Source organism: Diuraphis noxia, unplaced genomic scaffold (assembly GCF_037042655.1).
Source record: "Diuraphis noxia isolate RWA-SAM2 unplaced genomic scaffold, SU_Dnox_SAM2 contig0004, whole genome shotgun sequence".
Taxonomy (NCBI): domain Eukaryota; kingdom Metazoa; phylum Arthropoda; class Insecta; order Hemiptera; family Aphididae; genus Diuraphis; species Diuraphis noxia.
The window spans coordinates 22,616,268-22,643,208 of NW_028301714.1; the positions used below are offsets into that span (position 1 = coordinate 22,616,268).

At 26.8% G+C, this 26,941-nt stretch overlaps 2 protein-coding genes and 1 long non-coding RNA gene across 4 annotated transcripts in view; 1 reads left to right on the forward strand and 2 right to left on the reverse strand.

Annotated features, from left to right (window-relative positions):
* Window positions 1-18,649, reverse strand: part of Mip (Myoinhibiting peptide precursor) — a 43,557-nt gene extending 24,908 nt beyond the window's left edge. For both annotated transcript variants that reach the window (XR_016191726.1, XM_089227606.1), the window contains exon 1: window positions 18,203-18,649. The gene's annotated coding sequence lies outside the window, so the exon portion shown is untranslated. The remainder of the gene's footprint in view (window positions 1-18,202) is intronic.
* Window positions 1,466-1,864, reverse strand: LOC149055860 (uncharacterized). The gene is made up of 3 exons (XR_016191499.1): window positions 1,803-1,864; window positions 1,554-1,623; window positions 1,466-1,483 (listed from the first exon to the last, which is right to left on the reverse strand). It is a non-coding gene; the product is annotated as an uncharacterized LOC149055860 (long non-coding RNA).
* Window positions 9,283-10,410, forward strand: LOC149055861 (KRAB domain-containing protein 2-like). Its single transcript, XM_089226962.1, has 2 exons — window positions 9,283-9,690; window positions 9,934-10,410. The coding sequence occupies exons 1-2, from the start codon at window positions 9,283-9,285 to the stop codon at window positions 10,408-10,410; spliced, it is 885 nt and encodes a 294-aa protein (XP_089083088.1).
* Window positions 18,650-26,941: the final 8,292 nt, after the last annotated feature.

The following is a 26,941-nucleotide window of genomic DNA, read 5'->3' on the forward strand; positions in this document are numbered from 1 at the left end:
AAATATAATTATGTTTACTCACTTAAACTAGATATATAAAAAGTATAGGTAAACCAAAAATCAATAAAACAATTTAACAGAGTCAACGATTGAAATACATTTATTTTTAATGACAGTTATTTATTGGTAGTAGTAGAAGTAGTATTTGTTTTTGTTAGAACTAAAAATATTTTCTCATTGGCTTGATTTTTTTCGTCACACCAACCTAACTTACCTAACCTACTATTATAGTCACATTGTAAATAGTTTTTCAAACATCTTACTTATCAGAAATATTTAAGTAAATTAGTTACCAACAAGTTAACGAGTAAGTTACTAAAGTTATGATGTACAACGAGTAAGACCTCGTGTATTTGTGAAGCCACTCAATTATTATTGGAGTATACAAAACTCATATTTAAATTTAAAATATAATAAATCGATGATTCCCACGCATTTAGAGAAAAATCTGAAAATAACTCAAAACTCAACTATAGGATTCAAAAAAAAAAAAAAAACTGTACACACTTTGTTTTGAATACATTTTAAAATCAAACACTTAGATAGGCTCCTATTCAGTATTCACAAATGTATTTTTGAAATAGAAACCATTATAATGGTTAAGAGAGAAATAGGCAACTCAAAGTTACTAGAGTCTAGAAGGTGAATTTGTAGAATTTTTAAATCTAGCAGGCTGGAGCATAAATGACATTTTCAATGTAAAAATAAAGAAATAATAAAACCTCGTCAAAGTGGATATTTTTCAACGGCCAATTTTTTTCAAAAGTATACGTCAATATTTTTTGTGGATAAAAATAGATTTTGCAACTCATATGATTCTTTTAAATTGGAATGTCTTGTTTTTCGATTTTAACTATAATTTGATAAGGATTGTTATCTACGAAGAGCATAATTAATAAATATAGATAAACGTTAAAATCGTATGAAGTAATTTGAAGATGTATCAATGGCCAGATAAAATGGTACGAACGCCGCTAGTGGCCCATCCCTGGTATAGGGTATATTAAAGCTTCTTATTTGAATTATATACAAAGGATCTTCCACAATTTCTTTTTTTTAAATGGACATAAACCAAGTATCATAAATAAAATTACGGTTTAAATAAAAAATTTTATTATGTATCTGTTTAATGGATTATACACTTAAGTACTATAAATAAAAGCGTTAAATCACAAGATGATACATGTCAAAATCTTTAAATTGATTTTGTAATACTTATAATGGGAAGTTGCGTACATTACTATTATTTCCTATTTCCTTTCAATAATTGCCCGATCTATGCAATAATTATTTTATTATTAAGGTAACCATATAAGCATATAGCACTTTTAACTTCCTGTTTTTGTTTGATAACAGGCTTTATATTGACAACAGCAAGTATTCAATGCAATATATTTCTTACAATAATTGTGTACCTGCAACAATTAGGAAGTTAGTTTATGGCGAGATGTGGTGCGGTGGTACACTCTGCTGCGGAAACGTTCTGTATGTACGTACCGTGTTATTACCACTCAGATGGGTGACCACAAAGGTTTTTAGTAACAAATCCTTACCATACATACAACACGTGTTCCAAACCAACCATTCTCCCCTTACAAACAGCTAATGACTATATTTTCCGGGCTTATGATCAATATATATATATAAAAAATAGCAAATTACTCCTATAATATAGGTACCAATTAATTTAAATTCTCAACAATCATCCCCCAATCTATAACCAACATAAACCAATTCATTCTTTCATTTTCAATTTCAACCTTCAAACTAAAATTTAAATTAAATATCTAAAGCAATCTTACTGTATGTTTTGCAATAATTTTATTTTCTATGTAAGCCTAATGGGCCATTTTGCTGAGGGTCTAAATAAAAAAAAAAAAAAAAATAGGTACTCATTTTATTTAAAAAATGTTGATTTATTATAAGAAAAAAAAATGTTTAAATCATTAACGCCCAATTTTTTTTTAAACTTTCAATACATTATTCTTGAGAACCTCTAAAAATATACTAATATTAATACACCCTATTAATTCACAGTTTTTGAGATATTAGCATATGGCAACGCTGGGAACTTATACTACCTATTTTGTAACTTTTTTTATTATTAATTTTTTCTATCTTTAAAATATATCAAACACAGTGAAATATAAGCATTATCTGTATATTTTATAATTTTTTTTACTGGATAGGAAATAAATATTGAGTAAATATAAAAAAAAATGTTTTTGTAGATTTATATAAGACAAATAATAAATCTTAAAATATTTAAAAAATATAAATCATTAGGAATGAAAAGAGGTATAATACAATTAATAACCCAACAGAACACTTTGTTCGTACAGTTAAGTTGCAATTTTTTCAAGTACATCTTCTTCTTTTTTTCTTCTGTATATTGTACCAAGTGATCAGTTCTGTCAAACCGTAATGTATCTGATATACGAGAGTCTGACGAACAAATTGATTTTGATATGCGTCCTGGTCCTGTGGGAGTATTTGTGTATTTTTCTAAATAAACGTTTACTACTTCTCTTCTAAATTCAAGTTGAGATATTTTTAGACTTCCTGTTTTATTTGTATAGAATACAACTGTTTTGCATTGCTACATCAAATATCCGTGTCACTAGAGGTAAATACCATTTTTTCCCGAGAATTCCTATGCGGTAAAATCCAAGATTTTGATCCATGCATTGATCGGTACCTCCCATTGCAGTCCCATCTATGTGTTATACTTTGCAATTAATTTTGGTCTTAGAAACAAAATATTTCTTTTTCTTTTTTTGTTTCACACTAATAATAACATCAGAATTTAAAATGTTTGTTAATATTCTAAGCCACAGAATAATATTGAATAATTTTAAATAATATAATATAATTAATTGCAATTATTATGATATTATAGTGATAATTTTTTATGGATTTCTATAATAGCAGTTGTATATTTATTATTATAATGTATAATCATATCAAAAGGGTAGATTACTATAGGCTATAGCCTAATATAATATTATTTAGGCATTTACCTCGGTATCCCATCAACTGATCGAAAACAACAGATCGTATGAGAATTGCTTGAAGACTTTTGATCAACAAAAAAATTGTTCGTAAAACTAAAAATTATATTATTAATTTAAATAAATTTAAAAAGTATGTTCAATAAAATTGCTTAATGAATAACTAATATAAATGAAAAAAAAAATGCATTGTTATTTAAATTGCATTTAAAAAATATACTACGGTGATCTCATAATTATGATTATTTTGGTAACTGTTGAACGAATGATGTAAAACATTTAAAAATATATATAATAAAATGCCTAAATATCTGGTCATTAATTTGTCAACATAATTTTTAATAAAATATTTTACGGTAATCTAATATCTTAGTAATACTATAAATGTTAACTAAATGTCTGTGTATTATATAAGTAGATACTTATATACTATATAATATATTACCTATATACATTATACAATGATTGTATGTTTGTAAATTTGTAATAAAAGGCGTGCAATTTATGTAGGTTGTACCTATATTATATATTATTTTACAAACTCATGTACCTATATGCAGTATATAATATCAACTTTGTTAACATAGGATCACTATTAGATTACATTTTGGTAAATCTGTGACGTGGAACCCTCCAAATATAATGTATATATTAAAATACAAACAGCTATGGAGCCTATACAGTATATTTTTATGGGGTCCTAAAAATTATAATGGCTTTATCCCATATTTAATATTGAAAAAAAACCAAACAATTATTGTAATTTGTAACAGTATTTCTTCTTATAATATATTGCTTATAATACAGTGGTACGTATTTTATGATGGATGAATGAATCTATTTGATTTTGGGCCTTGTTTTTTATATGCACAATTAGTTATAATTGTATAGGTAAGACATTTTTATCGAATTGCTATTGAACAGTATAAAAACGATTGTGAAAGGTGACAAAAAATTTAAATAGTTGACTTATGTTGGGTGTCAATATTCCTCCTCGCATTATTATCATGAGTACAAAATTATGAAATCCTATCCACCCTCCCACCATTCCTTGAATGAGTGATCCTTAAATACTCCACTAGTAACAGCTATGAGATATGAATATGTGTATTATATTGTATGCTCGAATGATTTTTTTTGCTTATAAAATTATAAAATAACTTTATAAAAAATATATTTTCTTGAAATAAGTATTGAACTATAAGTCTGAGTCTGTGGGCTTTTTAATATCTATATTTTAAGGGGGCATAGTAGAAGAACGCTTAAAATCAACATTTTCAGTTTAATTGTCCGAAATGCTTGTTCAAAGTTGTATGTCTCAAAATAAAACATTCATTCCAGCCCCGTGGGATCTGGAGTCCGAGTCTGTGGTAACCAAATAATAATATATGTAATCCAAACATAGTATAGTATGTATATTGTCTATAATACAGTATTCCTCGGCGCTAGGTGGGTTGGCATCCAATTATGGAGCGTGGGTATACGCTGTCTGATCCCCAGAATTATTTCACGTTCTTCACGCACCTATACATAAGTAAGTAATGTGTATATATGATTACTTTATCCGTCGCATATTATACAGTTATTCGCGGCACGCTAAACTCAAGATATTGTTTTCGATGTCAGTTATGGTCCAAGTATTTGTTCGAACATATTATTAAACTAAATAACATAATATAATTTTTCATCTCAGCGCAAAAAACCAGCAATTTTCGTTATTAAATTTCACGTCTAGAATGTCTAGATATTATCATCGGACATGAGACGCGACGCCTGTATATTAACGCTTTACTATAATAATAAAGAATATGCTTAAACAAATTTAGCGAATGTTCGGAGGCTCTAAATCTCCCTCCTCTATAATCGTTTATGATCACAAATAAAATGATATAGGTCTTGCCTGTAAAAACGACGGGGGCTGGAGGACAGGCAATGTGAGCAACAGTTCCTTCTCCAGCTCTCGGTTAAACCAGAAAAAAAAAAAAAAAGGTCTTGCCTATAAATAAGCAATCTGAATGTAGCATTCTCATATTTTTTATATTATTCAATTAGGTAAATACACATGCTCTTTTAGACAAAATTACAAAACCTCCACATTCGGCTCCAAGATTTGTCCAATCAGAGTAAAAGTGTCAGACCGTTTATGTCAGTCTCTGTTTTATTAAACAAAATTGTAAAATACAGTCATTAAAAGTCAGAAAAAACTGATTATGTCAACATTTCTCATGTACTTACAGCCAGTTTTCTCTGATGTTAAATGTACACAAATTATGTATGACTTTCTTTTACGATTCTATAAATTAAATTTAAAAGAAATTAATAATTAATTAATATCATAACGATTAATAATGAGTGTAAACACTTTAAACACATATTCATATTATATTTTATGTATTAAATAAAATAATTTATGCTATAAATGTGAAATGGGATACGTAGTATAAAATTGCTCTAGCGAATTGAATTGTCCAAAGAAATTGATTGTTACCTATTTAATGCGTTAGTGATTATTCAGAAACCATAATGTGCAAACGATAGTTTAATTGTAAAATGTGATTAATCTCTAGTTATAGTTTTATTGAAATTAATGTCTGGTTATATTAAGCTTGGATGAGTTTATATTAAAATGGTATGATATAACGATTTATGACGATTAAATGCATATTCAATAGGTACATTATGTAAAAATAAATTAGGCTACATTATGTTGGGTTAAATGTTATTATAAATGTATTATTGCCTTAGAACTAAAAGTAAAAAATGTTTACCAACATGATTGTGAATAATGCGTGCAGATAAGTGTAGATAAACATTTGCCTGCGTATGGATGTACACCATTCACATTCTTGAATTTTGATTGTCTTATTACAATAATGTGCACTTCCGCGTGAAACGTAATACTATAAATACGATCAATTATCATAAAATAGCCTTTTACAGTTGTTTATTACGATTTACGTGATTCGAATATGTTAATATTACATTATTACAGTACACCTACTTTTGTACGCCTCTGGACATTTTTTTTTTCAATTCAAGTGGCTTGTTGTTTAAAACCAAGACTGATGGAATACACGTCATAAATAAGTCACTAGGACAGATGAAAAAAAAATTGCTTTCGCTTTGATCACCCCGTTTAACAGGTTCTTTATTACAGTTGAAATTAAAATATATAGGTATAGTAGGTATAATCTATATATTACATATTCCAACAATTCATCCTATCAGCATAGATCGTATTACGATAATTTTAGAGCGCAACTATAAATTAAATTTTTTATTTTTGTAAATGTTTTACTGTCTTCTGTTGTTCTATTATTTATTGAATATAAGCAACATATTATTAAGATCGTAGGCACGCGAATGCAGTATCGGGCCAAAAATAAAGTCTATGAGATTAACACGTGATTACATTTCATAAATATTGCATTAATTATGATTTAAAATTGATAAATTTCAATAGGTTAACTGCAGTCATTGAATTGTTCAATACTAAAAACATAAAGAATTCAATATGATATGTTGTTTATGTTATAAATATAAATTGACAATTAAACATAAGTTGGTGAAATAAATCATTATCCACAAGCAAAAATACAATTATTTTATCCCTGATTAATTTTTTTTAAGGCAATTTAACTTTATTTGAAATGGTTATAGACTTCTAAAACATATTATTAAATATCATCATATTTTGTCTGCCAACATATTTCTAGTGAAAAAATTAATGTGCATTTAATGATATTGATACATTTTGAATTAGAAATAAATATAATCCATATAAATTTTAAACCTATATTTTTGTTTTTTATTCAACACTGAGTGTCTATTATTTTATATTTATAATCATGTCTATTGGTAATTCTAGAAGTATATTTTTGTAATAAAATACTTTTTATAATAAACGAGTTACATATTATAATAATAATTAATAAGTAGTATGTTCACACTTATTATGTGCATTATTTTCAATAACAATTGAATGAAATCTCAAATTGAAATAATTTAGATGTGATATTAACAACAAACTCATGATAAGAAAATTGAAAATTGTACCAAAACTAAACATTGTAAATTTGTAATAGCTAAGTATCTTATGAAAGAGATTCCTCGTTATAAAATTGAAAACTACAACATTAAAATGTTATGTATTTCGTTATTTTATTATTATTATACTAAATGTAAGATTGTATGAAACGTTATTAAGACAACGGAAATTAAATATTTTTAATAAAGGCTTATGAAACTGCATACAACAAATTTTATAAATTCGCTGTGAAAATTTTGTAAATAATAGATAAATAATCTAAATGAAGACAATACAAAGAATATATTTAAATAAATACATAATTTTAAAAGAAAAGAAAATTTTACGAACACATAAGAAGCACGAATGATATAAGCAAGTAAGCAACTCGATCATAACAAAGGAAGGAGTGTTACCCATATATCATATCATATTTGTGTTTTACTTCCATAAAACATATTTATAAAAACTATCTTTTTATTTCATAATTTATTAATGTATAATAATTATTCGGCATTTATAAGTGCCTACTATAATGAACTAAATCATTCATTTAAAACTTTAAAAGTAAATTTTACCAAGATTTGCGAAAAATATCAAAATTTTGTGATATTTTAATATTACACGTAATTTATGGTTAATAATACCTATTGTATATTTAAAGCAAAAAATAAAGGTTACTTAGTTGCGATTAGAATGATGATCGTTCTATGTTGCAGGTGCACTCTGTCCGAAAAACATTCGCTACAAAATCTAAACGATATAGATTATGTAATATATCTCAAAACAGATAAGTATCATCAAACTTTTTTGATACATATTCCCCGCTCTTTATTTCACACTTACCGTAATTCTTCGCTTTCTATTGTCTGTCAATCATATATATATGTCGTAGGCATATAGTCAAATCAGGCATTTTATTAAATGCCTAGGCATATAGTCAAAGAATTTAATGTTTATGCAATTTCACTATCCGCCTAGACATTTAGTAAAATGCCTAGTCATTTAATTAAGTGACTAGGCATTTGACTAAATGCCTATTTCATGCCAGGCAAATAATAAAAGAACATTTTGTATTATTTTAAAAATTTAAATATATTTTCTATCAGTTATTTATTGCTATTTTATACATAAAAAAAGCTGTGTATTATTTATTAATATGAAAAACACGTATAGATACTCGTATATGAAATAATATGTTTAATTTTGTGTCATTATGTCAACTATTACTATTGTTTTAAAAATGAAATAATAAAAAATAAATATATTCAGGTAATAACTAATTAGGTGTGATAGACATAAATGATGGTACGAGTATATTGTATAGCATATATGTATAGTCAGTAAAGTCTATAGTACGAGTAGTGAGTACTATATATTCTTATTAAATAAAAATAAAAGTTCCATTGGTTTTTACCTTGGAAAATTAACGTTGGTACTAGGTTGTATGAGAACCTTATCTATAGATATTGAGTACTGTGGGACAAATTATAATCTTATCGATTATAACGATAAAAATATGACGTTACGGAAAAAGATACAGAACATGCGATTGAATTGTACAATAATTTAGTTTAGTACGTCTATTACGTTTACGTAAATCGTATGTAGTGTGATCGCGATTGCATGTAATATTGTAACATAGGTATACCTATTGACATTTTTTGTATATTTAAAATTTTGATTGTTTTTATTTGTATTTTAAAATATAATATAATGTCACACAGTGTATTGTTTTATGAAAAATTAAAATCAATTTACGACAACCAAGATAAAAAAAAGGCATGGAGTCAGGAAGACTACGACAAAGCACTAAATGAAATCAATGATGCGAAATTGAATCCAGGTAAAACTAAAACTCAAAACCAATATTATTTATGTCGTAAATATGATCTGATTGAAGTAGGAAATGTTAAACATATTATTTTAAAACCAAAAACTAAAACCGAAAATATTATTTATGTTGTACCATATGAAAACTATTTTGAAAAAATCGAAGAAAGTCATAAAGCGACTGGTCATGGTGGAAGGGATAAAGTTGAGCAGAGTTTAAAAAATAAATACAATATTCCTCGAATAGCAATCCAAATATTTATAAATTTGTGTACAACTTGTAACAAAAAAAAATCAAAACCTTGTAAAGGCGTCGTTATAAAACCAATATTATCGGCAGATTTTAATTCAAGAGGGCAAATTGACCTTATTGATTTCCAATCAACACCCGATGGAAATTTTAAATGGGTTATGAACTATCAGGATCACGCAACCAAATATTTATATCTTCGACCACTTACTTCAAAACGAGCCACCGAAGTTGCACACGAACTTTTAAAAATTTTTTTGGAACAAGGAGCACCTCAAATACTTCAATCTGATAATGGGCGAGAATTTACAGCGAAAATAATTGAAGAATTAGCAGAATTGTGGCCTGAGTGTAAAATAGTACACGGGCGGCCGCGGCACCCTCAGAGTCAGGGATCTGTAGAAAGATCAAATCAAGATGTTGAAAACATGTTACGAGCTTGGGTCGTAGACAATAAAAGTACCAAGTGGTCAATCGGAGTTTATTTTGTACAATGGCAAAAAAACATTTCACATCATCGAATTTTAGGTCGTTCGCCATATCGAGCCTTGTTTGGCACTGAACCGAAGGTAGGTCTTAGTTCTACAAACTTACCTGCCGAAATTATTCAAAAATTATCAAGTGAAGAAGATTTTGAAAATATTTTACAATATTGTGACATAAATAATATCTGCAGTGTTTGTGAAAAATCAGGTAGTGAACTCCAATGTACTATATGTAAAAGAAATATTCATTATGATAATTGCAGCTATTCTATAAATAATAGTAACGATATTGAAAATATTTGTCTGCTATGTAATAATGAAAAACAGATAAAAGTTAACCGCATTGAATCTTACAAACGACAAACTATAGCAGCTAAAAAAATGGCAGAAAATAGTGAAAAACTATTTAAAGAACTAGAGGTTGGTGATCAAATAGTATTAAGTGTTCCAAAAGTAGACCGAGGACCTCTCGATAGTCAAAATATAAATGGGTTAGTGATAGACATTCGGAACGGCGTTTACCAAATTGGCACAGAAGTTGGTATAATAAAAAATTGGTGTTCAAGAGAAGAACTTCAACTAGTGTCAAATAATGGTTTAGAAGACAGCAAAATACAAAAAGACAAATACGTGTCCATACGTGAAGCAGTAGCAAACTTATCAATTTTCAACGGTCAAGGTTTTGTTAAATGTCAATGTCAATCAGGAAAGCGGCAATGTCAAACCAATAGGTGCTTGTGTTTTAAGAAAAATCTTAAATGTTCCAGCAAATGCCACCAAATTACAACATGTGACAACAAGTAATAGGTAACAAAAACTTGTAATTATAATATAACTTTTTATTTATTTTTTATTATTTCATTTTTAAAACAATAGTAATAGTTGACATAATGACACAAAATTAAACATATTATTTCATATACGAGTATCTATACGTGTTTTTCATATTAATAAATAATACACAGCTTTTTTTATGTATAAAATAGCAATAAATAACTGATAGAAAATATATTTAAATTTTTAAAATAATACAAAATGTTCTTTTATTATTTGCCTGGCATGAAATAGGCATTTAGTCAAATGCCTAGTCACTTAATTAAATGACTAGGCATTTTACTAAATGTCTAGGCGGATAGTGAAATTGCATAAACATTAAATTCTTTGACTATATGCCTAGGCATTTAATAAAATGCCTGATTTGACTATATGCCTACGACATATATACATATAATATAACATGGACAAAAATCAACCAATCAGAATTAGAGAACTTGGACAAGGGCCGGAGCGTGGAGGTGAAAGAAATGTGTCTTCTCAAAAAAAAACTATTAAAACTGTGATAATACCTATCTATTTTTTCATATCTAAGTTTATATAATAATTAATTGGTTAACGATTTTACTGTTTTCTGAAAACAACTAATTTAATTTTATAACGTTCGACTGTCGTACTCTGCATCACGTATGGCCTGCAATTGCATATGCGTATGCAGATACCTGCAGTACCTTAAGTAAATATTGTAACTAGGTAATATGTATAATATATTAATATTATTAACATTATGTTGAGTGGACTTTCGCCGATTGCATGTTATAATAAAATAGGCTCATATGCATATAATATTATACCTATAGGTCAATATTATTAAATATTATTATATATATTATCTATATTATTAAATAATTGCAGTGCATTTAGCATAATATTATATTACTATAGTAATAAGATAACTGTATATATACCCAATATCAATTAAGCATTCAATGACATAACTTTCAACAGTTCGGTCATAATTATTTATAATCACGCGCGAGGATATTGCAACAGCACCCGTTTGAAATGCGCTTTTAATTTTTTTATTATTATTCAGCTGCATCTGCAACATGTGCATCGCTTGTGGGAATTCCGTCTGGAAGAGTCTCCGGGGGACAAATCCCCGTAAATCGTGTTCCATTTCTCCGTATTATATTCGGTAACAATATTATTATTATATTATACGCTTGGTATCGTCTTTTTCTGTGGTGTTCTGAAACTTCGTTAAAGCGTGTACACGGTGACCGACAAAATAATATATGGTCGTCGAAGTCCACACGATAATAAATCTACACGGCCGCCGCTGACGAGCGTGCCAGAAAAATACGAATGTCGTGTGAAATAACTATAGCAGTGTCATAAAATAATATATTATACGTGTATAGTGCGTTTGAGATCGATATGTAATTTTATTATATTGTGACCAGCCTGTGACCAAAAATATAGATATGATGGTTCTATATTTGCACACCGCCAAAACGTACAATATTTAATATTATATAGATCCACGTAAGTAGCTATTAAAGTGTTAACAGACAAATAATTGCATGTACGCCTATATACGTTTTCTCTTGAAAACGATTCCAAGGATTTCGTCAGGATTTTTTATACAAACTATAGGTATATACCTACTTATGATTTTTTGATGCAAGCACTTAATTGCGATGGTCTCGACTCCAAGGAAATTCACGTAATTAAGTAATGTTTAAATTAAAAACACGACTGTGTGTGTGTCACCTCGGCTGTTATTTTCATTTTCTCGCACGAATACGTGGTTTTGTTTTGAAAAAATGTTACGAATAGAATCAAATAATTTCGAAGGTTGTTTCCCAGAAAAGTGGATTCATTTTATTTTATATATATATATATATATATTAGGTATTTAGGTTGAACCCCCCCCTCCCCCCGAAATAGGTTAGGAACGGTCTTTTTCTTGTCTTCGAAGATTGAAAACATATCTGCGCAACAAGACTGGTGGGAGCGATTAAATGGATTGATGCTATTACTTATACAGAGACGTGAAAGTCACTTGTGAAGAGCTCATTAATATAATGGCAAAAAAACCGAGACGTATAGATCTTGTTTTATAATATAAATTGAATTGACAAATTTTATATAAGTATGAATAATATGATATTTATGAATACCTACTTTAAATTTTTTCAAAACCCCTTCGAATTTTTTTCCTGCGTTCGCCCCTGCCTGCTATAAACTTTTTCAACCGAGAAATTTCGGACAATTACTAATTAGTATTAATACCCATCATAATGTGATACACGCCTAATTTTTGGTTAAATTTTGTGATTGTTTAATTCAACAAAATAATAATAATAATAACAATCATTTTACATTTTAACAGTAAAAACGCAGATATATTATATTCAAAAACTAAACTCGAGCCTAAGATTATGTACACATTTTTCGTATTTATTTTAACGTCATGTCGACGACTAGCAACGTGTATAATTTAGTTAATAGTTTTCGAGGGTAAATGTGCAATCAAAAAAATACATATATATAATATTACACTGTAAAGATGCCTACCAATCATAATATTATTATTATTATTATTATTATTATTATCTACTTCAGTCGATATGGGAAATTATTACAATAAATATAATACTAAAAGCTGAAAATAACCATCATAATGTAATTGAAAATTATTTGCCATAAGCGAGTTTTGCAAAGGTAACCTTCTGTTTACACATCTGAACATAAGTAATAATAAATAACGCTTAGATATATATATAAATATATAAGTTGATCGTTTGTTATTTGAGTTTTGGAAAGTTGTTTTCACAACCATTTAATTTTTTTTAAACTTTGTCAACTATCATGAAAAATATTTTAAAGTAAAATATTAATGGCATTTTAAAAAAAAAGTAAATTTACGTTCAATGGATCACAATATGTAGTTTCGTTAGTTTAAAAATTAGAATGTATCGACCTATTATGAAACATGATGTTAAGAACATTATTTATGTTGGTATGACAGAATTGTAGTTATTTTATTATAGTTCAATTGTTTAGCAAGTTTCGCATATAAAATATAGCATAAATTAAAGATTATCATGAATCATTTAAAAACTGAATTATCGTAAAAACCCTAAATACAAACACAGATAATGTTCTTAACATTAAGTTCTATTCACACTAATTTTCAAACTAACGAAGCTACGCGTGATCTGTTGAGCAAAAATTTGCTATATTACGCACTTGTAAAACGGATGCAACAAATGCCAGAGTTACATTAAAATGTTTATAAATAATATAACTATTTACATATTACACTAAACTTGTGTGCATTTAAAAGTAATGATAAAAAAAACGATTCATTATATTTAATATATAAAATATTTAATTTTCGATAACTCAAGAATGTATAAATTGATAAAAATAAAAAATTATCTGAAAAGTTAAATAAAATTAAAAGGCTAGATAATAATTCAAATCATTATTTAAAGTGCTGTGATTTTGTTTTAAAAAAAAGACTTAAGTCATTTTTTTTTTATAAATTTTTACTGATTTCTTGTAGTTTATTCAAGAAATTATATATCTTAAAAAAACAATCTATGTTTATAAATTTACAATCTATAAAGTTGCGAGTGATGCGTGTTACATTTTAAACTTCTTTATGTAGCCATAAAAAGTGTTAATCGAAATAAAAAAAACACATCATTGTAAAACTCATATCAGTCTTGCACCGATAAAAATCTAAAAACCCGCATTATTTCCGAAAGCAATCAATTTCACATTAATTCAAACTTGAAACGTGTTTGAAAAAATATTGTTTGAGGTAAATTTTCCATTTTTTTTTTTATTTAAATAATAATTATAGTTTGAATAAAATCATTTAAGAATCAATTTTAAAGAATCAAAATTTATGAGAAAAAATACATTCATCACTTCGTTCAGAATCTAAAATAATGGTCAAAATTTTATGTTATACGGCATAATAATGTATTGTAAGAAATATTTGCTTTAAATACATATTTTAATAGATGGGTAGTCATTTTTAAAAACAATTTCAATGGTCTCAGAAATGTCGGGGTTGGGGTTATTGTTATTCTATAAAACGAATTTATAATTCGTTAACAATAGGATTGATTCTTAAATGTTATAATAATGTGATCTAGTTTTTTCAATTTTCTTTGATAATAGGTAATGAATGATACTACTATAGGATTCTAAAAATGATCTTTTTATGCTACCCTAATCTTATGGGTTCTATTGCCAATATACAGATGGACTTTACCAATTGTAGAACAATTACAAAAGTATTGTAAGAACAATAAATACGTTTTTTCCTCTTTCAGAATCTTAAGATAAATAGATTAGTAAGTAAACCATTTAGAAAACATATATTTTTTATCTACTTTTCCCCTTCGACTGAAACATTATTGAAACGAAAACAAATATTTATAATGTATATTATATAGTATAGAATCAAATGTATTGTAAAAATACATAGAAACAATAGAATATTCAATTCTTGAATCTTTAGTAAAAATATAGGTTATTATCTGTTTTAAATAACTTTATTTTTTATTTTTTATTAGTTCTACGCTTAAGCTGATACGTAAAAAAATATTATAATCTTAAAAAAAAATATTTGATTGCATTGATCTTATATTGACATTTAGATATCATCCTAACTAAAGAAGTGATACCTAACTTTTTTATTGTTTTATAGTTAATAATAATAGTATTAACCACTCATGTTCTGATAACTAACTAACCACGTACAAATATCAGATACTTAATAGAATTATTTTATCGCTTTGTTTACATAATATAGCAATATATAGTTATTGGAAATTATATAAAAAATTGTTTATAAATAATATAATATGTGTATTTTGATTGGCATACGGTTAAGTATATGTATACATACAATTATGTCATCCTTAACTGAGTTTATTTTTATTATTAAGTATTATTGTTCTGAAAACGAATAAATAATAAGAAAATAACTCATCCATTTAGATTTTTTAAAAATGTTCAACTTGAATTTTCATAATCATCATTAGATTTAACAACTTTAACATATTTTATTATGATGTCATCATTAATATATATATTAACTACCTGGAGTAAAATTATTCATCTTGTTTTACAAAGGACAATGTTTACTTTATTTATAAAGTAAAAAAGTAAGTATTTATCTTCACTAAGCAGTATAGAACTAAAGACAACTGTTAAGTTATTACTATAATAATTCTAAATTTATATTCTTATAAAACAACTAAAATTTATGTAAATATTCCCTAAAATCTAAAGAAATAACAATATTATATTTATATTATATTAAAAATTATCAATGAAGCTTATAATTATATGTTGTAATATTCAATTATTATTATTTTTTTTTACAATGTTTCTCAAATAATTATTTAACTATACATTTGAATATCGATGGTGGAATAATTGAATATAATAACAGTTCAAAAAGTGTTACTTTGCATTGAATAGTTTTATTAATCACAAAACCAAATATTTGAATATTTAATAAACAAATACTTTGTTTTTATCAATAAAGTTTAGGAAAATTAATACGTAACGACACGACTTGTCAAAATGATACGAAAAAAAGATGATTGGTGGGAATGTTTGAAAAATATTTTTTCAGGTTCCTTAATATTAAAATTAATAATTATTATTTTAAAATTAAAAGAAATAAGTATTTTTTTTATACAATTTACAAAAATGTATTCCAAAATATGCTAATAAATAAGCTAAATATTTCCTAACCCATGAAATATTCTCAAATATGCAAAAAATACTTTTTTCCGTAAATTCTGTGTTGACACATTTTTTTTTTTGCCCTATGACTGCACATACTCAGTAACTATATGTAAAAATATAATCTGGATTATAGACTAATAAACTAATAATTTCGAACTAAATAACTACTATATTAAATGAATAAAATAAAATTGAATAAATTTATAGTACCTATACTAATTTATTATCGTTTATAAATAGAGTATATTGAAGTTAATTCCCATATTAAAATAATAATCAGTAATAATATTTTGTTACAAATTGTTCTATTTGTTCATATTATACACAATTCACTAGGTATTAAAATTTGAATAACAAATACTTTATTTAGATTAATTTATTACACTTAACATAAATGTTTCAATTTTTTTCGAAACATAATTTTAAAATGTATATTAAATTATTCTCAAACTTAAAAAAAAATTACTAATAATGTTAGCTATCTCTAATAATTTATTCGCATCAAAATATTGTTCTTATTTATATTTAATTCAGAAAAAGTAAATACTTTTGTCCAAATTTATAACCGTATGTATCATATTTTTTTTTTTTTTATAAATAAATGTATTTACAATCTATAATTTAATAAAATATTAAGTAAATTTGAGATTTTTTTACAGGGTTTGGAGGTTTGAGTGAAGGGTGCGTCCATTGACACTACTTTAAAAATTTAAATCATTTAAAAACGTATTATTAAAATAATATTAATTTTAACAGCGTGATTTATGTTGTAGTTTTGCTTTAGTGACTTGATTAGATTATAATATTGGGATATATTTACTAATATTATTACGACTATAATAGCTGCATATATTAATACGTAAAATGCATAAACAAGGGTTATATTATAAGTGTCTCGTTGTTTACAACTTAATCAGTAGATTACCATCACTTAGTTAAATTAATTAAAGAACAAATTTGTAATCACGGCAAACATAGTTAACTAGTTAAGACGAAATTATAAATATATATATATATATATATATATATTTTTAATCGCTTAAATGGAAAGCACTAATTTGTTTAATTATTAAATGACATTACGAACATTTAACTAAGAAACTGCTTTCAAGATGAAAATTAATAATGTATCTGATTCTTTTTTACAAATTACTAAATTATATTCTCCTGATGTTATCCAATAAATTAAAGTATCCCAATAAATATATATTAATTATTAATTTTTAGTATTTTATGATTAAATCATAACAGTAAAACAGCGAGGGATATTATACATTATATGACAGTGATAGATTTCAAATTATGACAACATTCAGTGTATTTAAATATCACGATTTAAATTATTTGTATTAAATTATTATTACATTACTCTATATTTCCATATTTTTTTAGAAATTTTTAAATATATTATACTTAAAGCTTATTCCATTTAGCTTATTAAAGCTTAAAATTATTTTGAAAAATAGCTACAGAAAACCATTATGTATATTATAATAAATAAGATAATTTAAAATAATATTGAATAATTTTGTTATTATTATTTAAAAACGTTAATTAAATATTTTAGTGAGTAATTATATTTAATTATGCACACTTTAAAAAATATATATAATAATATTTAAGTTTCGATATTTCAAAAACAAAGCTATTTTATTCTATACATATATTTATAACTACAATCTTGCTGAGTACTACATAATTTTATTGTTTTTAAATAGTTCATACCGAGCGTATTAAAAGATCAAAATCCATATTCATTCCCTGGCTACATTATCATTCCATATATATGATGTGTATTATTTGAATCATAAACCATTACTGCGAATTCAAGTAGTAAAAAAAAAAAATAATAATAACAAAGTTAGATCGTATAAGACAATAATAAAAATAAACATAAACTGTAAAACTATAGAGATACAGAATAGCGACAGCTATCATAATATTATATAATAGTGATACCTACTCGTTATTATAATATAATGGGATACCTATTCAAAAAATGGACAAATATCATTATAATTAAGGCGGTACAGACCTTTTTCGTTGTTATCCGGTAGTCAGACGGACGGTGTTAAATGTACACGCGTGTACGCCGTTTGCGTGCGGTTGGCGTATTAAAGTGGCGGTGTTGGATCAAAAGCCTGTTGCGTACAACACCGTGTGTGTGCGGACGACGACGGCGACGACTCAAATTATATATTTTGTACGAGTGAAAATCACAGCACAAAGTGCGCGTGTGACGTCGAGGAGCGAAAAGGTTATAATAATATTATATCGTAGGTATATGGAATTGTAAAAAGGATCTCATCGATCGCGACTATAATATATCGGCACCGACGACGGTGACGACGACGACGACTAGACGTGCCGAAAATGAATCCGATATAATATTATAAATAATATAGGTATACGCGCGTATATGATATTATTGTATAATTTACTTTAGTCTGCCGCGATGTTTTTGTAAACGTCGTGTGCGACTCGATGGCCCGCGACAGCACGTTATATACACAAATCCCGCCCCCGCAATCATTTACACCCTCTTATTTGCGCTCGCGCGAACGTCATCCTCCCCGACCATGTCGATGAAACACCCCCCCCCACAAGAAACCATATCACATATATATTTTGTACTTGCGGCGTGGTCTTATGTTTAGGTACTTGCAGCTAAAATGCTGCTTTAAAGTGTCTGTCTGTGAAAAGCCGCGTGTGTGTTTCATCGAGGCCCATCAGGTCACCAAATTCTGTTGCTGTGCTGCTCGTATACTTACACGCAGTGTCGCGACCATCGAGAGTGGTGTTTATGGAACTAACCCGTTGGATTAGGGGGAGTGGGAGCTTGAAAACTGCTTAAAAAAAATTAATTTTATGAGTATAAATTTAAAAAAAAAATTATCCAGTAAACCAATTATGTAAATTAACACCGTTCCGTATAAAAACCAAAAATGCATAAATATTTTAAACGATTTTTTTGTTCCTAAGGAATATAATTTATATGGTATTTTCATCTTTGTAAAAATTCAAAATATGAATTTTTTCTCACTCAATTGTTGTTACACGTTTGTTTAATTGAAAAATTTAAATTCTACTACACCTATATACTATGCTCTGACTTTTTTCTTTGATTTTTCAAATCATAATTTTATAAATGAAAAATGACACTGCGTAAAAAACATAAAAAGATACGGTGCTACTCTCATATGCAGACTACCAAATGCATGCAGTCTACCTTTATAAATGTAGACCGCATAACGTAGCAGAAAATATATATCAATAATTATACGTAAACACGTACATCCACTAAAAGATAAAATAAAATTGGTCAGATAAAATGTTCTGATATATGTCATATTTTATATTTCCCAACCGTGTTTATTGTTATTAAAAGATAAAATTGTTGATATACCTATAACCTATCTACAATAACTGTGCGACATCATAACGAATTTATTAAGTTTGTTAGTTATGTATTGGTCGTCGATTATATTGTACTGCGTTCATATTTTGTGTCCGTTTTGTATATCGTGTGCATTATGCAATTAAAAGATTTTTATTTGACTGTCGCAAAGAGTGAAAAGAATGCCACTGCGTTTTTAAGTAATCGCGGTTTATTAGTTACTGTCGAAGAAACATTGCCATGTCATATGAAAATATAAACACGGCGTATTACAATATAGGTATATGTATGCGATCTACATCTTACAAGGTAGACCGCATACGTGAATAGAAATATGTCGGTAGTCCACATATGAGAGTAGCACCAAAGATACTTAGAATATCTTAGAAAATAATCTTAGAAAGAATACTTTTCTTCACTCGGGTTTATTAAATATCTTCACCCCAGTCCCCAGGGTTCATGAATTAAAGCTGATGTATAAAATTATACCTATGATTAATATATAATATATGTATATTGATATAATGATATCGACTTTCGAAATGTGGGCCCGAAATAATTTCACTGACTGCAAAAAAGCCATTGAATAAAAATAGTTAACCATATTACAATACAAAATACATGTTATTATAGGTAATAATATTACTATCAATCACAGTAGCCAAATGGTTGCTGAGATTATATTTATTGGTAAGATTAACGTGAAACTGACAAATATTACGAGTTTATAATATAAGTACCTAGGTATATTAATACAATGTTGTAGGTACAGTATAATCAAATATGGGCTCAACCTTTATGACTTCACAAAGCAATACATTATTATTGTCTAATAAGACAGTGTTATACTGTAAAACACTGTCATACTATTATATATAGTGTATATAACATTACTTACATATTTTATTTGTTTATTTTTATTTTAGATTCTACTACATGGAGCGATAAAATGTATTGATTTTACAATGACATGTATCTATTATTTATGTGTGTGTAAAGGAAACAACAAACTCTAAAATCTATGAAGTAGCGCTACTACCTACTTCCCCGGTTTTTTATTTAGTCCTGGAAATGGGACGATATTTTGAGCCCAAATACTGAATTTTCAATCTATGGTATTTGCAATCTCTCAGCATTATAAATAAATTAGTAAATCCGTTGGGAACAAACCTAGGGGAATAAAGGTATATAGTAGGTACCTCAAGTATAATCGATATCTTAGTTTGAGAATACTAGAAGTTGATACCCATAAGCATTTACTTCTAACATTTTCGTTCGTATTTTAACATATTACGAATTTAGTTTTTTTTCAGTATCGAGACCATCAAAAATTTCAATAATGATTTATTAAGTATTGTAATATCAAAAATTGATTTTTATTTGGATCTTTAATCTGCCTAATTGTTTTAATCCTATAGTACCTATGGTATAATAATAACAGTAATAACTGAGAAAGAGATAGGTACCTAAGGAGAAGAATATATAAATAAAATTACAATTGTATTAGTGAGTGATGAGGTTTATATAAGTTTAAAGTAACTAACCGATTAACTGCAACTGTCCAACCGCACAACCCTCGTTTATGTTGACAATATTATGGATTAGGGGTGTACAGATAAATGAAAATGTCTTGCTGCACCATTTAGAATTATAAAATAGTATAAATTATCAATGATTAATTTCAAACAGGTCAAGGTCAATGATGTTGGAATCTATTTAAAATGTATTAGCATGATTATGAATAAAAACGTATCTACATAAATTATATAAGCAACATTCTAGGCATCTCACTTAGCAACATATCTTTATTAAAATTATTATTTTTTATTGTTTAAACAAAATTATGAACGGACATAAGGACCAATTACAGCATGTACAATAAATTGTACATGATAAAACATGTTACATTATTAACAACTAAGGAAGTGCGATCACTGGATGGTTTCTTCCCTCACCCTATTCATGTTTTTCTAAATAATGTAGCACATATTCTTATTATGCCTTTATATAGATTGTATATTCTCTAATAAAAATTTAAAAAAAAAAAAAAAATATATTAATAAGCAAAAAAAAAGTATAATAATAATTAATATAAATAAAAAATTTTGATAAGCATAAAAGGAGTAAAATACAAATCGCGTACAAATATTAATAATAATAATTGATATTTAAATAAATTTTGATTTTAATTCTAATTGTTTCGATAAAAATTAAGAAGGAAGCGTTGGAGTTGACAAAGGACATATTCTTGAAAAATAAATAAGAATTTAAAATTTAAAAACATTAAACACGTGTAAGCAGGTAGAAATTTACATAATATTCTCCCTTACAGCAATTAAACACTATTTCCGATTTAAACTAAAGGACATTTTTATGACTGCAACTCCTGTTCTAATTATCAAAAAGGTCCAGCGCCACATGTCTAAATATCAGAATAGATCTGAAAAAAAAACTTAAAATCTAAAATTAATATCATTATTTTTGTATAAACAATAAATAAATGTATTTTTAAATATTAACTAAAATATTAAGTATAAAATCTAAATACATATCTAGTTAACATAAAAAAGTTAAACGATATTTTCATTTATTCATTCTGATTTTCGATTATTTAATCAATTTATCAAAATGTTTGAAATGCATTAAAGCATACGATGTATTATGAACTCATAATTTCATTAACACAAACCCACAACATAAAATGTCTAAATAATTATATTTTAGACATCGAGAACTCCACTTAATCGCGACGAATTTACTAATTTTACAATGATTTGTGTTTTAAATAAAAATTTACTGTGGGGGCTTTTTGAGCAGTAAAAATACTTATATTTTTTATTTCAATATCTTTTCTAGTACGAAAATGAACCCAGTTGATGCATAGAATTGAGGGGTCAAAAGTTTTAATGCCCAGTATTTTTTATAGTGATTGGGAAAAACTGGAATTTTTACGCAAAACTAGTTTTTGATATGACCGTTTTCCATATTACTTGGGAAATCAAAAATTAATTTATAATTATCAATACTTTAAATTTTTATAAAATATTTAGATTATAATTTTCAACACATGAAATTATTTTCATAATATTTTGAAATTTTTCACGCCATTAATAGAAATTTAAAACATAATTTTTTTTCGATGAATATCGATAGAAAATATTCGATTGCTCAAAATGCTTGAAATTCTAATACAAGGTTCCTAATAAGTAGGGCTCGGATTTTAAAGCAAATGCTTCTATTTATATATTTAAGATAGAAATCTAATTTTTATACATAAATTCGTTTCACGTTAATCTGATTCGAAATAAACGAATTTTTTTTTGCTTTTTTTAGTATAAATGCTTTTTTTGCTTTTTTATTGCTTTTTTCAGTTATTCAAGCTGTGGAATTTTTATTTGTTGTTATGCTATGAAAATAAAATAAAAGTGTTTATTTACTTAATAAGAAATGTGAAAACCCGCAATAATGACCGTGACCGTACCATTAGTGCGAAACGTCATTAAATGTAATGATTGAAATGTATAGATTATCGATCTACAGATAGCTTATGGGTCCGATAGCTTATCGAATATTGCATATAGTTTGTAGAACCTACGCTCAGTACTCGTATAACATCGATCTAGACGTGTTTAAAATTTAAGTTTTATAGTGATTTACAGTGTTGTAATTTATTAAAATGCCAAAAGTCAAAACGAATGCATTTTTAAAACAATTAGTGTTAGAATTTGGTGAAGAAATTTTTCAAACAGATGGATCGATTTTATATTGCTAACTAATTCGTGTTAATTTTTAGTCGTGCTTTTTTTTTGCTTTTTTTAAAAATAAATATGCTTCATTTTTGCTTTTTTTAAACAATTTTATGCTTTTTTTGTTATTTATTATGCTTTAAAATCCGAGCCCTACTAATAAGTATTTTAGTCTGAAACTAAAAACATACAATTTTTTTTTTATAGACACATTTAACGTTTATAGATAATAATAGATGATTTTCAAACATAGAATATTAAAAATTATTCAATTCAAATAATTACCAACAGTATAACAGTATACATATTATGTAGAAATATTTCTCACCATTTCACCGTCAAGCAATTTTCCATTTGAGCATATGATATAGTTTCATGTAATTCACTATAAATTATAAATTAAAAACATATTTATAATTTACATCAATTCTAAAATTTGAGATTTTATGTTTATTTAAAAGCTCAATATATATATATATGTTATTAAAAACAATAAAAATTATAAAAATAATAGAATAATTTCTATTACAATAATATGCCATAGATATTAAATAGGTACTTATAGAATTATTTTTAATAATACTGTTTATTATACAATAATTATTACTCTCCACGTAGGTGCATCAGACTACAATTATTGTTAAATATATTATTATTTTCAAATTGAAAGAAAAGAAAGCACTAATCCAAAACTTATCAATACAAACTAATTTGTTCCAGGATTTTATATAGATACTTTTAATAATATACTTTGTAAGCTGTCCGTTTTCCAAGAGTAAAGTTTAAAATTTTTCCTTGCAAGAATCACTTAACAATATTATACATCTCAATAGTTATTGAACCAGAAACGTGTAAATACATAACGTTGTTATTATATTTTATACTTAACTGTATATAATAAATAATATATATAAATACAATGTAGTGGTAACGTAAAGCCTACAGAATGGATGAAATTAATAACAAAGTTAATGAAAAAAACTTCAAAACATTGAAGAACAAAAATAAAAAAAAGCAAACCGATGAATAAGGAGTGACGAGAGGAATCTTAATATTTAAGAAGGGCATCATTGCGATTTGCGATAACGTAATGCCGAAACGGAAAAAATTTAGCTGTTAAGAGTCAAATAATAAGAATCTAGTATACTATTCGACAACAACGATATTATCGAATACGCTAAGACACGAGAGTACGTCATCTTGATAAGTTACCTACTGAATAGACAAAATTACCGCACAAGACACGTATAAGATCAAATATGAAGTTGGTATGGGGATAGCTGTTAAAATTATTATTATTATTATTATTACTATATTCTACGCTAAAACAATATTGTTTCTGTCAAAATAGTATTATTTCTTTGCAAAGGTACAATCATACTTTTTTATATTTGTTTAGTAAATTTCCATTACACTACATGAAACTTGCACTCGCCACTACTCATGTGCGTGTGTTTTCTATAAATACACGAATGTTGAGCATTAGCATGAAATTGTTTTCGTTTCAAATACGTTAAAAGTCTTTGGGATAGAGAAAGGACTAAATCTATACAACACTGCGCGGTCTTTCTGTCTCACCATCTCTCTTGCTCACACACACACATGCAAATTATTGTACAAACACGTGACAGTGAGCTTGTTTTGAAGCTTTACCTATAGGTACAATGATATAAAGTGCTACATACTTTTTGAATATTATACTCTGTAAAGATGCTAGTATAATATTTTTACATGCAATACGATGCGGGTTACGATAATAATCTCATTCTGTAAACGTTGTTTTCATAGATTCGAGATTAATCAGTATATATTAAACATAATAATATGTTTACGTTTCTCGTTCGCGGCCTTAAGTGATAAAATATGTAAGAATGATCGTGCATACATAAAGTCTAAAAATCACTTGAGTAGTGCTCGACAAAATTAATGGAGGGATATTAAAACTATACGTGGTAGTACACACAGCTCAGAAACTCTAACTAATTAAGTTCGTAAATAATAATATATAGGTACCAAAGCTAATATAATATAATTATATTGTACATAATTTCAACGTAACATAATATTAAAACAGATACACAAAATCGTGTGGTAGGTACTGATAATTACTACTGTGAACCTCCCTTGGCCGACACTTCCAAATGCTGACGTTTTTCTACCACAAACTTTAACCTCTGAATAACGCGGACACCTCCAAATAACAGACAAAATATCAGTATCCTATCGAGTGTTTGGTATTTAAAAGTTTTACTGCGTTGTATAAAGGCATTCAAGAATAAAATATGAATCAAAAAATAAATCTGCATATTCTTGTAATTCTACGTTTATTAAAACTATACCTTCTTTATATAATACGCGTATAAATTACTATCGTAGTATTCGTATATGGATAACCGAGTCTTTAAATTTTACATTAAGTTTAAAAAAGAAAAAAAATAGGTACACATCATTCTGGTATCTTAGCGTTTTTTGAAAGTATTTATGAATTGTTAAGCCTAGTATTGTCCAAAGTTTATAACTAAATCACATTTTTTATTACACGTTATATGCAGTACAAATTAACATAATATGTAACAAGTAAAAACATTTGTGACATGAATAAATGTGGCTTAGAAGTACTTTTATATCCACACGTAACTATAGTCTTAACAAATATAAGAACAGTTGTGGTTGATTATTTATCACAGTTTAATGCACGCATTTGATATAAATGTAACATAACTTTAAGACACGATACAGAATTTCAAATATTTGTCGATCTTCTGTAGGTTTTTTTTGTCACAATTTTCAATTTTTGTCTCGAAAAAAATATACTATTATTTAATGTATAATAACTATACAGATGTGTTATATGAAATAATATTTGTCTTTTAACATCTTAGTAGCAGCCTAGCAGGTAGGTATACAGTTTTTTTTCAAGAACCAATAGTGTTCAAAAATAGTGATAATCTCACTATAATTAGAAATCGTACTATCTTTATCACACACCAAAGAAATACTTATTCTTTAATAAGGCTGTTACCCTTAATTTTCGTGAAAAATTTAAAATAAGTTTCGACTAGGGGTGGACTGGCCTAGGGTGTATAAATTAGAGTGCCTTGATAATAAGAGTGTTGTCATAAACTGTGCGGTTCCTGATTGGCTATCAAGATTGTCCACCATTAGTAGGCTAATATTTTTTTGATAACAACTGATATTATATGAGTAATGAGTATATTGTATATCATGGTATTATAAATTATAATAATTCTTAAACTGTAAATTGTGTAATGTGTTTCGAATAGGGATTTTTTTTTAGTGACTGCACATTTACACCTATATAAGTACATATAATTATATTTATTCATGTTTTTAATACAATACGTTATACCTATATAGTAGTCTGAGTAGACACCTTTAACTATTTAGTACGTTTGAAAGTACCAATAATGTTTTTAACTTGTTTATTTATTATTATAATTTATAGTATTGTAACAATGCCTGGGTGTGCGGCTATTGGCTGCTCAAACTCTTATAAAAAAAGGTTTATCATGAAATATTTTCCTAGAGAACCAGCCAGAAGTAAATTATGGTTATCAAAAATGAAAATAGACAATTGGGCTCCAACTAATTACTCTTGTCTTTGTGAAAT